The sequence below is a fragment of the Dendrobates tinctorius genome, unplaced genomic scaffold (assembly GCF_039654945.1).
Source record: "Dendrobates tinctorius isolate UK_male_01 unplaced genomic scaffold, ASM3965494v1 ptg000024l, whole genome shotgun sequence".
NCBI lineage: Eukaryota > Metazoa > Chordata > Amphibia > Anura > Dendrobatidae > Dendrobates > Dendrobates tinctorius.
In genome coordinates, this window is record NW_027361692.1 from 9,193,790 (window position 1) to 9,211,298 (window position 17,509).

General features: G+C 40.7%; 1 protein-coding gene across 2 annotated transcripts in view; it reads right to left on the reverse strand.

The window, feature by feature from the left end:
- Window positions 1–17,509, reverse strand: part of KCNQ5 (potassium voltage-gated channel subfamily Q member 5) — a 1,056,555-nt gene that overhangs the window by 185,917 nt on the left and 853,129 nt on the right. For both annotated transcript variants that reach the window (XM_073569339.1, XM_073569340.1), the window contains exons 8-9: window positions 9,697–9,791; window positions 2,631–2,657 (exon numbers count right to left, since the gene is read on the reverse strand). In XM_073569339.1, the coding sequence (XP_073425440.1) occupies window positions 2,631–2,657; window positions 9,697–9,791 (122 nt within the window). The remainder of the gene's footprint in view (window positions 1–2,630; window positions 2,658–9,696; window positions 9,792–17,509) is intronic.

Genomic DNA, 17,509 nt, shown 5'->3' on the forward strand with positions numbered 1-17,509 from the left:
GGACATTTCTTTGGTCGCTGGTCTCCCGCTGGCCAGCACACATCGCTGTGTGTGACAGCGGGAGACCAGCGATCAGGTGTAAAAAATAAAAAAAACAAAAAATATAGTTATTCTCACCTTCCGACGTCCTGTTCAGCCGTCATCAGATATATACCAGTGTGCATCAGAAGCAGATCTAGGGTCTGGACAGTAAGCAGTGCTGCATGACGTGGGTGTCCCAAACCGAGAGGAGACAGAGGCAGTGGACAGCGTGGACACCCCCAGAAGAAGCTGAATGCAAAACGTACATCGGGGTAAGGAGGGACACTGAGGTCTAGCCTCATGGCTGTGCCATGTCTGGCTACCCTGGTAAAACTTTTAATTTACCATACTTAGGCTAGTTTCACACTTGCTTTTTTTTGCAGCGCGTTTTTCCCGCAAAAAAACGCATTGAAAAAACGCATACATAAGCATACAACTGCTGCGTTTTTTTCAAGCATTTTTATGAGCATGCATGAAAAAAACGCAGCGTTTTTATGCGTTTGTATGCGTTTTTAGCGCGTTTTTACCGCGTTTGCGTTTTTTTCCAACATTTTTAGGTGGCCCCTCACACTACCCAAACCATGACTTTACTAACCCTAACCCTGACCCTAACCCTAACCCTAACCCTGACCCTAACCCTAACCCTAACCCTGACCCTAACCCTTAACCAAATCATACTTAACCCTAACCCAAACCCTAAACCCTAACTAACCCTAACCCTAACCCTAACCCTAACCCTAACCCTGACCCTAACCCTAACCCTAACCCTAACCCTGACCCTAACCCTAACCCTAACCCTGACCCTAACCCTTAACAAAACCATACTTAACCCTAACCCTGACCCTAACCCTAACCCTAACCCTGACCCTGACCCTAACCCTTAACCAAACCATACTTAACCCTAATCCTGACCCTAACCCTGACCCTAACCCTAACCCTAACCCTAACCCTAACCCTGACCCTAACCCTTAACAAAACCATACTAACCCTAATCCTGACCCTAACCCTGACCCTAATCCTTAACAAAACCATACTTAACCCTAATCCTGACCCTAACCCTGACCCTAACCCTAACCCTAACCCTGACCCTAACCCTAACCCTAACCCTAACCCTGACCCTAACCCTTAACAAAACCATACTTAACCCTAATCCTGACCCTAACCATGACCCTAATCCTTAACAAAACCATACTTAACCCTAATCCTGACCCTAACCCTGACCCTAACCCTAGCCCTAACCCTAACCCTGACCCTAACCCTAACCCTAACCCTGACCCTAACCCTTAACAAAACCATACTTAACCCTAATCCTGACCCTAACCATGACCCTAATCCTTAACAAAACCATACTTAACCCTAACCCTGACCCAAACCCCAACCCTAACCCTGACCCTGACCATAACCCTAACCCTAAACCCCCTTAACTAACCCTAACTCTAACCCAAACCCCTAAATTCCATGGTTTAAAAAAAAACGCATATGCAAAAAAATGCATACATGAGCATGCCAGTGCGCACATATGCGCATCCATAGGCTATAATGGCCATTTTTAGCGCAAAACGTGCGCATATGTGCGCATGCGCTTTTTTGCAGGGCCAAAAAATGCAACATGCTGCGTCTGGAAAATCCCAACGCACACCCCAAAAAAACGCAGCGCATGAAAATCGCATACATGCGCTTACCAGCGCGCAGGTATGCGCACCCATGTTAAATATAGGGGAAAAAACGCATGCGCAGGTGTGCGTTTTTTTCCAGCGCTAAAAAACGCAAATGTGAAACCAGCCTTATGCTATTTCAGCTAGTGCTCAGCAGAGCAGTCTCCTTACAGCTTGCATTATTTTCATAGGAAGTCACAGACTTTGATGTATACATTGTATTTACCTTACTCCTATGGTTTAAAGTGCAGCTTTTTTTGTGACTCTCGGGATAGCAGAACAGCACAATGTCCCCCTTTTTGGGCGGTCTGTTTTTGTTACATTTCCTTTGCAACTTTTTCTATGTTTTTAACAAATGATTAATTAAAAATTAATTATTTTAGTCTATATTTTGGTTCTCTTCATTTGGCTACTCATTTTGTCAGTCCAAATTTGTGTTGTTACAGATAAAAAGGAGCTGGAACTTCTCTCTGTATGAAATGTATGAACTATCATATTAGCTAGTCTCTACTCAGGGAAAACACATTAGAGAAATAGAATCAAAAGATTTGTCCAAAAGACCAAAACGTCATATAGAAGTCATATCATGGTCAGAGATAGTGCTACTCCTCATGTTCTACAAATTAAAGCTTATTCTGAAAACTCACATCATATGAAATGTACACTTTAAAAGTCGCACATAAAAATGTGGCTATACTACAACTTTGACTAATCTTTACCATTATAAAAAGACTCATGTCCCAATATTAGAAATGTTGGGATATCGTCACATGCAGTTTTTTTGCTTTTGGTTCATTCTATTGCAACTTGGAATTTATGTATCAATAATGGACTTACAATTGGGTAACATATTTGACATTTTCTTAAACAGGGCCTTCATTTGTATGTTTACTATGCATATCCATTAAAATGTAAATTTATGCTCAAAGAAGAATAAATCATATTTACACAAACCTTCCAGTTGTCTCTCCTTGTTCTTTCCTTCAGGTATTAGTTAATGAAAAAGAATGAAAAATAATGTAATTAAGCGGACTGTATTTATATTATGTGATATAAACAGTTCATAGGACAATAGGAAATGCAATTGTTATTCAATATGGGACACACAACACACAATTTGCTTTAGCTTAAACAGTGCAACAAAGCTCGGAAGCAAACACATCACATATATGTTTCCCACAGTCCATTTCCATGCAGCATGCTCAGTACATAGCACAGCAGACTGGCAAAGCACTCAATGAGGCAAATGCATGGCAGACACATACTTTACAGAAAGCTGTAGACTTTTATTAAGAATAATAGTATCTGCAGTGATGAAGTAGATTAAAGTCAATTAATAGTTGTCTCTCATGGAACAATTTGGAAAATAACTGTAAGTGGGCTATATTTTTGCTTGTATTGAAAATATTGTCTTATATAAGCACGTAATATGAACATATAATTGTGTTTGTCCAAGCAGTGTTCTTCATGGTTCTTGGCAAATACTTTCCAAAGACCTAATAACCCGAGGCTCCAAATTAATGTCCCCAATTGCTCAAAGAGGTTTGAAGCTTAACAATGAACAGGCTCGATCTGTCTAAGACTTCCTTTAAATGTCTGCATTTGCATCCATTTTTTTCATGGATGCCACACATACCCATTATAATCTATGCAGTTGTCCATGTGTTTGCATGGATCATATGTCCATGTGTTTGCACGGATCATGTGTCCACGCAAACCATACGGCGACATGTCAGTTTTTTTACAGGAAGCATGGATGACAAGAGCCAATACAAGTCTATGGGTCCATGTAAAACATGTCCAGCACACGGATGGCATCCATGTGTCATCCATATGCCGTCCATGTTTAACATTGCAAAGTATAGGAGAAGCTTTGGAATTGTTTTTTCTTAACATACTCGAAACAAATTGATCGCCCACAAGTGGCACACTGATAACCTGGCTCACTCATCCAAAACACTGATGACACCGGTATCGTTTTTTCGGGTAACGGTATTATACGGACATGTGAAGGAGGCCTAAAAAAGAAAATGTGTTTAAAAAAGGAAAATCAGCATTGCTATCCTGCCACTCTGGCACTGCCTCTTCAGTGTTTATTGACATTGCTGCAGAGGTGATGTCTACAGCATGTGAGAACTGCAGGTACTCACTGGAGCTCAGTGGTTTACGCCATCAGCCTTAGCGTTGCTGCTGAGCCCAGTGATTGGCTGCAGTAGTCACATGCTACAGATTGGCACCTGAGAGGCAGTGTTGGAGTTACGGTCAGTAAGTAAGGCAAATATTATTATTTTTAAAACAGAGGCTTCCTTTGCAGGTTTAAATACAAATGTGGACAACCCATTCCAGAGGACCGGTCACCAACCCTGTCATGTTTGTTTTAGAAAATACCCATGAAAATAAGATTCCACAGCATCTTTTTTCACAGCTCTACATTTTGCCTTACATTAATAATTAATTGGCAACTGGATGTTATCACCCTCCCTTGTCAAATGGGTGTGTCCCTAGATGGGCTCAAAGTATCAGTATTTATTGGGCAGTGTCAGAGTGCACGGAGACAAACCCCAACTGGTAACACCCAGCTGTCAATTTATTCATACGTTTCTAGGAGGAATAACATTGAGAATATAAAAAATATTTAGCAAAAAAAGTCAAAGTTGGGGAGGTGAAGGGTCATCTTAAAGTAATAACATCTTTTTCAGAATTCAGTAGTGTAAGTGAAGATAAGAAACTTTGTTATTTATTAGTAAAGAAAAATGTCTTTTTTTCTTTTTCTTTCGGCACTTTTTCTTCTGCACTTATCACTCACTTAAAAAAATAAATTGCTCAAATCCATCTACAAATCTGTCTTCTATGAGTGGTCAAACTGTCGAACTATACCCCTTGCCTGTAACACTCTACAGTATAGAGAGAGGAGGGAGGAAGAAGTTGGAGGGACAAAAAAGAACGACACAGAGAAATTGCTGACCTTTCTAGTGCAAAGGGAATAATTCCTAAGTCACATAATGGCCAGAAATATTATGTTTAATAAGAATTTTTATAATATATCTTATCAGACAAATCTGCTTCTTTTTTCACAGGACTAATTATTCATTCTCAAAATTCTCAATTCTCAGGTAAACTGTATATGAGAAACAGACACAAAAAACTAAAACGAACACAAAAAAATGGGTCTAGAACTCTGAAAAAAAACAATGAGAATTTTTCATATATGATAAAAAACTGCCATGTGAAATCACGCTTATGGTGAAGAAGTTGCTGTATATCTTGTGGTTCAAGGTCTTGATTAATTACTCTGACAGTCTGGGGTGTAGAACAGCTTAAATGGAATCTGTCACCCCTTTTTTGAGATATCATATAATGATATCATTCAATTGTGTGTCACATAAGGATTCTCTTAGTACTTTTGCTTCCCCCTGACCCCGCACCTTTCATGTATAAATACCTTTTTTATATCGGTTCAGATGTATGTAAACTGCCGCTGTCCGGTCCGCTGGGCGGGGCTTATTCAACTGCTCCCCCCTCCCTGTCTTGCTCTACGCATTTCTTCTTGTGTAGAGCAAGACAGAGGGGGGGGGCAGTTGAATAAGCCCCGCCCATCGGACCGGACCGTGGCAGTTTACATACATCTGAACCGATATAAAAAAGGTATTTATGCATGAAAGGTGCGGGGTCAGGGGGAAGCAAAAGTACTAAGAGTATCCTTATGTGACACACAATTGAATGATATCATTATATGATATCTCAAAAAAGGGGTGACGGATTCCCTTTAAAACACTTTGGTGGTCTCAGCGCTTGCAATAAACATGTGGGTCATGAAGAAAGATGTTTCAGCTCAGGTTAGAGTTCTATTTTGATTTTCCATGAGAATTTTTTTTTACCCTTTTCCATTACGTCAAAAGCACATCCAATCTTAGAGGCTAATTCTTTATGGCTATGCTTTGCCTTTAGATAGGTCAACACATTCTTTAGAGAGCTATGTGGGATGTGAGGCATCTATGCAAATTCTGCCAAATAGTTAATTAAATCTGTATGATTTGCAAACATAGAAGACTTGGATCTGTGTCTGGCAGAAAAGGCTGTGACAAAAATAGGTTGCTGTCTTTCCTGTTATTGAATAAAGGTCAGTGTGTACTAGTTTAGAAAACTGATATTCAGACTGATGAAACATAGGACGTAGTGACAAATGCATTGGACAGTTTTCTGCTAAAGATCGCCTGTAATGGCATATGTAGGCTGTATTATATAGCTAGCATCTGCCTCTAACAGGTTCAAGCCCTGTAAGGGGACTAACAAATAAAGTAAAATGTAAAAAAATAGTTTTTAAAAATGGAAAAAATTTAAAAAAAAAAATCTACAAACTCAAATAAACCCCTTTTCCTCAGTTAACAATTAAGTACGGTATAAAGAAATATAAAGGATTAAAAAAAAAACATATTTCTAATCAATGAGTCTAGAAATGTCCAATATATCTAAAACACAAAATGTATTTACCCAATCTATAAAAACTGTTAATAGAAAAAAAATTGAAATATCAGAATTGCTGGTTTCTGGTTGCCGCAACTTCACAAAAGATGCAATAGGATGCGATCAAAGTGCTGTGTCTACACTAAAACAGAATCAATAAAAGCATCAGGTCACCACACAACGTACAAGCACTAACAAGGCTGGATTATCAGAAAAATAACAATTTTATCGGTTTGGGAGAGTGTTTTTTTCTATGAATTTCTGAATTTTTCAACACAAATAAAAATATATATATATTTGCAAGTCTGGTATCTTCATAATCGTACGGACATTGACAATCATTTTTCCAAGTCATTTTTACTGGAATGAACACCGAAAAAACCCCAAAACCCCAAAATACTATTGTGGAATTGCGGTTTTTTTCTCAATTTCACTTCACCTGGATTTATTTTCCCATTCTCCAGTCAGCAGTATGACAAAATGGATAACGCTGAACAAAAGAACCTTTAGTTCAACAAAAGTTCAACAAAAAAATAAGCCCTCACATGGCTTTGTCAGTTGGAAGATATTAAAGTTACAGCTCTTAGAAGGGGAATGAAGAATGAAAGTGCAAAATGTAAAAATTGCTCAGTCCTTAAGGGGTTAAATGAACAATTTTGTTTTCAAAATTCTAATAGTTTCCTGCAGAAACAACAATCATCCTGGCTTTATTTTGCTGCCAGTCATGTGACATAAATGCTCTGGGAACACGACATCCACATAATTCTAATTGGAGGTTTTTGCTTGAATAGAGTATAATAGAGGGCATCATGAAAGAAAAAACTGAAAATGAGTTCAAGGCTAAAAAACATAGTTAAAGGAGTTTCCCAACGTGTTTAAAATACTGACAGTGTGAAGTCATGGGGATAAGAGGAGAGAAGATATACTCACTACTGATGGGCGAGCGTGCTCGGCATGGCTTAATACTTGAGAGGTGCTGAGTATTGCTTCGCGCTCAGGTCTCTGTAAGATTATCTGAGCGGGGCACAGGTAGAGTGAGATTCGAAAAAATGTTCGAGTTTGTTATTCGCTTTCATTATACTCAACTTGAGCACATCTGACTGTCCAAAGTGCTCAATTTGAATACCGAGCACTCAAGCATTTCAGTGCTTGATCAACACTAATACTCACCCTTCACCTGAATCTGCTGCCATTCTGACAGTTTCTTTGGCACCAAAAGTGATGATTTTCCAACAACCAGTATTCTGATCCTACAGTCAATCAGTGGTCACAGTGATCAAGTGACAAGTGATCTAGCGGAATCCGTCATAATGGTCGTGCTGTAGTGGGCAGCAGATTCCCAGGGTGAGTATATCTTGTTTTATCCTCATGGATTGTTGCTGTCAGCTTTTTAGTCAAGCTAGAAATCCCCTTTATAAGGTTGCTTAAAAATATAGTCTGAGGTTTGTTGAACATTTTGTTCATTTTGAACATACTGTCTGCAGGTGCCCTGATACAAGTAGGAGGAGCTTAATATTTAATATTGTGATTTAAAATTGTGGAAAGAAGGAACAGCACGGTACCTTGATAATTTAGGTGTATGACAGCTTTCAGATGCTTCTGCTAGTTCCCGTATTTCACAATGATGACACAGCAGTCCAAAAATATGAGTTCACAGTCACGGTTTCAGCTCCTCAATCTAGCCTGTTCCAAACCAAAATGTTGCCTGTGAACTTCTCTATATAAAATTTCATTCTAGCATTTTTTTTGGAATAATGCTGCTTTGTAATTTTGTATTTTTTTTATAGAAATGAGTACAGTGGATGGTCCTAAAGATTTCTGTACGTGTACACACTCATATGGAACTTAAGTTCCAGTTACAGGATACTTAGGCCCCGATTCATTATTGCCTTTGCACCTGTTTTTGTCTCTATTTTTGTGTTTTGCACCCTATTCATGATTGTATTTGCACCTTTTTTGAAGTATATTTTATATATGCTTACCTCTTTTTTCCACTTTGTGGGCAGAGACTAGCAATTCCAGATGTTTTTGGCTGATTCATAAAAGTCACAAAATTTGGCGCAACTCTACTCCATTCCTCCCCTGGCGTATTTTTAGTACACCAATTTTTAGTGCATCTTTTGCAACTTTTGGCACCAACAAGTGACTTTTGGCAGTAAAGATCTCCAAACAGTTCCAGTCCATTTTTAACTTTGCGCCAAATTCATGAAACTGGTGCACCATTTTGATGAATTTGGCGACTAAATCGGAAAAGAATACCACAAGACAAAAAAATGAAAGTGACTTAAAAACATGTGCAGATGATGAATCGGGGCCTCCAGCTTTTCCTACAATATGTTAATATGCTCAGCTCCTTCTGCTCTATAGAATGGGATGTTGCCTGAACATTAGGCAGTATGTTCAACTTGACAAGTTCAAATAAAGGGGCCTATCTCATGAAGATGAAGATGACAATCACTCATTCAATGAAATCCATTCTGATAATCAGCTGATTGTTCTGGTACCAGTCTCTCTAATCCATGGCTCATTTGCAGTCATCATGGAAGGAAGACAATTGTGGTCAAACATACGGTATATCATTTACATGGATTTCTATATAAAGTGCTTAGGCAGAAGTAGTTAAAGTAGTCACTTGGCTGATAATATATTTCTTCAAACAGCAAATTCACAAAAAAAATACTAAAAGTTATACTGGCCTTACTGATTCCCTGCCACTTCATTGATTTTTCTTTTTTCCTGCCCCCCACCCCATCTCTGCTTTCTGGTTCCTTTCAAAAACCAGCACATGACCTGTCAGCCAATCCCACTGATCACCAGTGATTGTGTTGAGCGGGACTAAGTAGCAGAGGATGGCAAGGGACCCACGAAGTGTGAGAATGGGAGATTGGTTAGGCAAATTTGTTTTTTATTTAAGTCATTTATCCTGTTTAAAAAACAAAACAAAAACAAAGGGGTTTTCTGATTTCAGAAAATCCCTCTCCCCAAGTGCTTTACTCACCCTCCTCAAATCCACTACTATCTCTGTAGCGTCTCACAGTGACTGTTAGTGTCGGAAGGCTGAAGGCTGTCATTGTCTGCAGCGATGATGTCACTCCGACCGCCCTGACACTAATAGCTGACCTCAACGGCTATGCCCAAGTTGACGTAAAGAGCATCTCAAAGCCGCTTAGCTGCAGTGCTGTAGATATGAAGTCAGTGATGGAGACTATATCAGACACTGGGAGCAACAGAGAAGTGCTGGAAATAGAAAGGATGAGTAAAGAACATTTTCTATTTTAAAACAAAGTGCACCTGGGGACAGGGGTTTCTTAAAATTGGAAAACCCCTGTAAGCTTACAAAATCTTTCTAATAGCACTTTAACAGACAAAGTAACACAACATCTAAGAAAATGGGGTTTTAATTTGGAGCCTTGAGATTTTAGTCTGATTTATTAGCATACATTTAAATTTAGGACTGTCATGTAGATAAAGTCAAGAGACAAACTGACATAAATACTAGTGTTCTATAAGTTAAACAGACATCACGAACAACACCAGCTGCCATATTTGTACCTACTTTGTAGGGCTGCAGGTATGCAAGGCCTTCAAATGAGGCTTCCAGGTAGCAATGGAAACCGATTTCTCATCAGCCGCATAACTACGCCATACACACTACGTGCAGGATATATAATAAAAAAAAGAAAAAAACAAGGCAGAAGGGAGCAGGGGATAAAACAAAATTGAAAAGCAGATTAGTAAACCAGTACAAGTCATGGCTTTATTCATCATTCATAGCATTGATACATGCCTGAGAGGTGGAAGAATACTTTCATAATATCGCCAGGTGGCTGTCAGGTATGTTCGACTGGAATCAGTAGAATAAAACCGCCAAGTAGCCTGGTATGAGGAAAAAATAAGAAGCACAAGGGAACCAACAAAACATGAAATAAAGGAAGAACCAAGTCCGGTAAGGAGTATTAATACTTCACTCACAGCACTGCCTGCCACTTATCTAAATCGTGCTTTACTTAGGTAGATGATACCTAGCAGTGTCAGACTGGGGTTCCAAGGGCCCACCAGTAATATTGACTTTGGGGGCCCAATTTTTACCTGCGTACAAATATTACATGATCCTGGTTCACAAATTTACCTATATCTCTATATAATAAACTGGGTAATTTGGTTAATAAATGATGCTGCTTTTTTCTGTACATAGAGAATCAAGTGAATTATGACAAGTACTGAACATACAGTAAGGTTGGGGGCCTAGATTTGCACAAGGGCCCACCGAGAGATTCCCCTGTTCCCCTGTGGGCCAGTCCAAGCCAGATAACTAGGTACGTGGAAGAAAATCACTATGGATAATCTCAGATAGATTTTTTATTTTTAAGATCCAGGGATTCATTTTTTTTTTAGCACAATGTGCACTATTTATTCCGTAATACTGTACATGAAAACTTTCTCATTATCTGCTTTATAAAATGTGGTTCCAGTTTGTTACTGTTAACAAGTGGAAAAGTAGAATTTGTTTTTCTAAAGTGCGTGAAAGGAAACATTGCTGAAAAACTAAATTACCGCAATAATGCATGCACTCAATTTACAACTCCCACTGCCTTTTTTAAACAATAAAGGTTAGGTGATTCTAGTGATGTCACATCTAAGTGCTTACAGGACAATCTGATATGACCACATTGCCTATAGGCTCTTGTAAGACATGTTTGCAGACTCTCATCCAGCTTGATGGACTATGGGTGATGCAATCACACAAGGCCAAAATTAGTAATTAACATAATCAACCCATTATCATTATTACCCTGCACTGAGAAATAACTTGGAAAAATGCAAAAAGGGCAATAACAAATATTAATGACACCTATTGGTGGCGTTGGAACCAGTCCAACAAGTGGAGACAATCTATGGGTAGGCTTTACGAACATTTGTACTTATGTTGCATTTTTCATGACCTATATATTATAATTATTTCACATTACAGGGTTATACTGATAATGGGTTTATTTATGTCAGTCTAATGATGGTTCCACTGATCGGTGATTCACGGTCAGTATGTGGACCGCGTTACACAAACTGGCAGTGGGTCACATGCCCCATAAACATACATAAGGCCATCGACTTTGGATTTGGAGACCCATGGGTTGTCCATGCATCATGGTCGAGTATAACATGTGAAAAATAGATGTGTGAAACTGGCCTGAGGTGGGTCATGGTTATTTAGTTCCCAATATCGGGCAGCATGGTGACTCAGTGGGGCACCGGGGTCCTCAGTTCAAATCCCAACAAGTGCAATGTCTGTTCTCCCTGTGTTTGTGTGAGTTTCCTCCTAATCCAAAGCAGTACTGATAGGGAATTTAGACTGTGAGCTCCGAGGGAGACATTGATGATGAAGTCTATAAAGTACTGATGAATTAATGGGACTATAAAAGCGAGTAACATAAATTACATAGACCTAAAATTGTAAATGCTCATTTCTGGATAATTTGCCTGTCCACTGACTGGCTATCACACCACTTAAGAGCAAAACACTCCTTTGTTGGGTAAAATGATTTTTAATTCTGCCTAAAATCATTATTCTCACCAGCACATTATCCTGCTGACTTTAGCAATGATCGTCTTTGTGCACAGAGTGTTCTATTACATCTGCATATATATCAATAAATGAAATGATATTTTTTGACAAAGCTTGGCCATTCTATCTGCTTTTGTCTTGAAGAAAAGGATAAGTAAATGGTAAAAATCATATCCACTTTGTTGGTACTGTAATACATTATGGTACAAAACACCTACTGAGTAACAGAGAATAGTCTCAGGTGTCATGGGTTGGTAACCACTGCTATAAGTTCTTTGAATAAGAATTATTTTTAATCTGGTGATAATGGGTTAAATGAACATTTCATTGATTTTGACAGAATTCCTACTGCCGACTGAATGAGTAGTCTAATTTTTAGTGAATTAAAACATTGTCCCTTTTCAGGAAAATCTGTCTTATAGGATAGAAAAAAATAACAAGTTGTGCACTACTTATCCTTCCCAGGTCCAGTGCTGAGTCTGAACTATTGATTCTGATGTCTGTTGTTTTCTGCAATGCTGATGTCACATTGACAGTAATGCAGACAGTAACTGAGCAGACCCGCTCTGCCGATATAGATGGTACAAGGCGCTTAGTGCCTCTGAATTTACTGATTGGCTGCAGCGCTACTGTCAATGTGTCACCAGCGCAGCAAACACCAGGACAGTAGCAGAGGCTCTACACCCAGGCAGGGTAAGTAAAGCACAATCTGTTTTTATTTTTACTACTAACATAGCTTATAGTCCATGAGCCGGGCCAGATATCGGTACTACCCGGAGTGACTAATTCTCTTTGGTGTTTTTAGGTAGATGCATGTCTGTAGTTTTTGTTTTGATATGATAGCCCTTGCACATCAGTAGCTTAACCCCTTCAGGCCTATTTGTACCCAAATGCCTAGGCCATTTTTTGTAAATCTGACCTGTCACTTCATGCGGTAATAACTTTGGGACGCTATCACCTACCCACGCCATACTGAGATTGTTTTCTCGTGACATATTGTACTTCATGGTAGTGCTAATTGTGAGTAAATAGATTTTACCTTTCTGCATAAAAAATTACAAAATACACGAAAATTTGGGAAAAATTCGCTATTTTTGAACTTTGAAATTCTCTACTTTTTACAAAAATGCTGATACCCCCCATAACAGTTATTAGTTTACATTCTCCACATGTCTACTTCACATTGGCATCATTTTGGAAATGAAATTTTATATTTTTCGGATGTGATAAGGCTCATAGTTTTATACGCAATTTTTAAAGTTTACGACTAAATTTCCAAAACCCATTTTTCCAAGGACCAAGTCAGTTCGGATGTCACTTTATGGGTCTTGTATAACAGAACCCACCCATACATTACCCCATTTTGCAAACTACACCCCTCAAGGTGTCCAAAACGGATTTTCAAAACTTTGTTAACCCCTTAGGTGTTGCACAGGAATTCAAGCAAAATGACAGTGAAATATCAAAATTTCAATTTTTTGGCAGATATTCCATTGTAATCCAATTTTACCTGCAACCCAGCAAGAGTTAACAGCAAACCCAAACCCAAAATTGGTTACCCCAATTCCGCAGTTTATAGAAACACCCCACATGTACACGTAAACTAAATTATGGGCGCGCAAGAGGGCTCAGCACAGAAGGAGAGCTAGGCGGTTTTTGGGATAATAGATTACACTGGAAGAAATCCAGTGGGCCATGTCGTATTGGAGAGACCCTGAGGTACCCCCAGAGTGGAAACCCCCAAAAGGTTACCGCATTTTGGAAACTACACCCCCTAAGGAATGTTTTAGGGGGTATAGTAACCACTTTGACCCAACAAGCGCTCTATTGGAGTTTCATGCACTTGGTTGAGGAAATTGAAAAGTACGTTTTTTACCGAAAAATGTCGCTTTAGGCCCAGATTTTTCATTTTGAAAAGGGGGACCAGGAAAAAGTACACCCCACTTTTTATTCCCCATTGTCTCCCGAACATGGCAATACCACAAGTGTTGTCTAAAACCACAGTATTGGCGCACGGCAGGCTTCGCAAGCGAAGCTGCGGCAAAATTCACTGTAAGAAATCTATGGGGCCATGTCACATTTGGAGACACCCTGAGGTCCCGCACAGTGGAAACCCCAAAAAAGTGACCCCATTTTTGAAACTACACCCCCTAAGGAATGTTTTAGGAGGTACAGTAACCACTTTGCACCGGGAACCGGCTCCCGACCCGCGGCGATCGCCCGGCATATGATCCGGGTACGATTCGCCGTACCGCTACAGCGGCCGGCGCGAAGGGGTTAATGGTATTTTTCACCTTTTGAATAGATCCTACCTATATTTCCAAAAAATAATGATTAAAGGTCGATTTAGTGGAAATGCCAAAATGTCAATACAATGCATGTAGTATTTGTAACAAAATTTAATCCAAGTTATGTAAATACACACTGAACATGTCTTGGGCTTGTCCATACTAATGTGTGTGTGTGTGTAGGTGTGTGTGTATATATATATATATATATATATATATTGTGTGTGTATGTATAATTATATAACGTTACTCCATAATATCTTCAACATCAGACTCTGAATCTGACTGTTGTTCTACTGGCTCGTCTTCAATACCCTTGTTCTGGCATGTCTGTAACCTGCACATGTCCGTGCACTTCAGGCCATTGCTGATGCAAGTACACTGAGGAAGTTCGCATGACCGCACACACTTGCAGGACAGTAGCTGGATAATAGCTTCTGGTGCTGGTGCCCCTCGCATCCACTTGACAACAAGCTTTCCGTCATTATCTATCATCCAACCGCAGTCTGTTGGGTTTGCAACAAATGGCTGGCTCTGCAGACTTCTCCTCCAGATCGCAGCCTGGTAGTTTGCACGCAGTGCATGCATGAAAAGGCAGTCTTGGCAAGGAGGGAGTTGACTTGACTCTACCACTCCACGTCTGGCACAGAACAGCTGATACCGGAGCCTGTTTACCTCAGTTGTTTGGGTAGTTGGCAGGTACATGTGGCAGGTGATTTCCTGTAACTTCTCAAAGAGTTCGGGAGACACTTCCCATGAACGACCAACTTCCTGAAAGGCATCCTGGTATGTCTTGTTCATCTTCAACTGCTTGAGTGTCGTCATCTTCACATGGCCAGTGAATGCACTGACTGTGTCACAGCCTGTAAATGCATGCATACCAATCAATGAATCACACACGCTGCCTCCCAATGTTCTGCTCAGAGTGGTGATATCCAGGAATCTTGTCCGGTTCTGTGTACCGCATTTCTGGAACAGGTGGGATGGGATTTTGTGGCACATGCCCAGACACAGGACCATGACATCAGTATCCTCTGAAGTGATGATGACAGACTTGTAACCAGATTCTGCTGCATGAAGAGCATGGAGAAGGAGGCGTGTGTCTGCTTCTTCTTGACTTGACTTAAGGTCAGCAGCCTCTTCCCACTGTTCTTTGGTGATCTTAAAGCAGAGCTGCTCACATGTGACATACATCTTCTCCTCAAGTTTCTCCCTGTGGTGTTTCGCCTTCCATTCTTCTACCAGAAATTTTATGAGACTTGCCTTGTTGGAGGAATTACTTAGTAGCTTTCTCCACTGCTGGATGTTGTGCCCATGTTGAATGTTCTTGAAATGGATCCCTGTGCCTTCATATCTGTTGACTCTTTCTGTATCTTTGATGGATGTCTCCTTGTAGACGTCAAAGACAATATCAATGCGCTTGCTCTTAGCACCCTCATGGATAGCGCGACTCATTGCTGTGCCTGCTAGCTGGGCAAATGTTGCATCGTTTCCCTTCAGTTTCTGAACCAGGCTCATCCCATCAATGATGGTTGCAGAGGGCTCAGGGATCACCTCTGCAGGAGGAGCATTCCTCTCCAACTCCCTTGCTAGGGCAGCCTTGTTGGTCTTGCGGATAGACCCATCACCGTTGGCAAGTGCCCATGGCAATGGCCCCAGGGGATGAGTCAAGACATCACTCATTTGTAGCTTTCTGTTCTCAGCTACAAGTATCATCTGGCCAAATAGGTTCCTGTCAGCCTTCAAAATTACCTCCTTGCCAAGGCCTTGTCTGTGTGTCTTCATTCTCATGTTAGAGAACGTTTTAAGATTGTTCTTAGTCATCTTGTCATGAAACAGTGTAGTTGGCGTATCGGTACCCAAACGCTCATCCTTGAATGTGTGATATGCATCCTCTCCTATACTGTATGCTCCTAGAAGGTCTTTGGCTACATCTGGTGGTGCTGCAGTCGCTGTTGATAAACTGATAAGTTCACCATTATGCTCTTTGTTGAAGGGGTTCAACCAACCAGTCTCCAGCAGTTCAACAAAAGATCGGACATCGGCTTCATCTCTTCTAATCCTGGACACCTGTAGGTCTGAATGACTGAAGTCAGTATATTGCTGGCCTACTAGGGCCCTCAGCTGCCTCAAGTAGATGCTGCGGTACTCCGATGTCAGGTAGAATCTGGCAACAGCTCCAACTTTGAGGCTGAAGCCTTTTGTGCCCCCTGGTGTCTGGGTGTCTTTGTTGATTGTTTCTTCGATGGTCTGGTCCACAGGAATCCGTCCAAAAGGATTCTTGCTACCGATCTGGACCGAAAAGCCTCCTTTCATGAAGTATTCATGGACCTCTGGGTGGTCTATGGGCAGCCGAGACATCGTAGCATAGTAATAGGTTAGGTATCGGGCATAGTTGATCTTGTCATAGGCAAAACACCACGGTATCATCTGTCGGATTGCTCCTAGGTGAAGCATCCAGTTGCCTTCTCTTGAAGCTCGAACCAGGGCCAGCATGGTCTCGACCATGTCCAAGTATGACATCCAGAATGCTGAGAGTTGTTCATTTCTGAAGGTCTCAAGATAAACTTGAAAGAGCTTCAGGGTAAGTGTGCAAGATTCATTATCCAAGAACTTTTCGAAGGATCCCTGCGACACACTGATGCGAAAGTTTGTGATGTTCTTCAGTGTTTCATCCAGATGGTGAAGGTCCCTTGCATGGTTTTCTTCTAGCCATGGAAGGAAGTTTTTCCATGCAAGCCTCATAAGTGCTTCATAGACCAGCTTGTGTAGTCTCACTGCTCTGTTGTACCTCCGGCCGTCCATCACTCCAGACACTGATCCTTCAGCGATGACACCGGATTTAACACACAGATCTCTAAGGCCTGCATCCTGAAATCTCTTACCTATGATGGAGAGGAGATTACAGATTGTGTGGAAGACACCAATTCTAATTATAATGTTCTTGAACTTCTCCTGTTTCCAGATAACCTCGGCAGCTTTGGCATAGAGTGCTTGATCAAACACGCACACAATTCTGCTAAGTTTCAGGGTCTGCATGATGGCATGTGTTTGCTCCAAGACTTCATTCACAGTGGACATGGCTGTTGCAGGAGCATTGATAGTGGGCAGGTAGCTTACAGTGTCCTGGGCCACTACAATGTCGTTGCGGATTTGGATGTTGAACCCAGTCCAACTGCTAATGGCCTGATCCTCATGGTCTGACATTCTAGCCAGAAGCCAGATATGGTTCTTGGTCTTTGAATCCTGGACCTCCTCGGTAGTGTTAACATTCGCAGTCTCAATCCTGGGTGGCCCTTCCCGCCGCCCAACATTGTATATTGGTAGCATTAATTCTGTTGGAATTATGCTTCTTTTCTTCGACTTGGTTACATCTGGCAGGACTTTTGTCACAGAGCATGCAACATTGGACTGAACAGCGATGCCATTGACTCTATGAGATGTACCTGCTCCACTTAGTGTCTCCTCAAGTCTGTCAATGTTATCCCAGGCCAAGGTTGTGAACACACCAGGGTAGA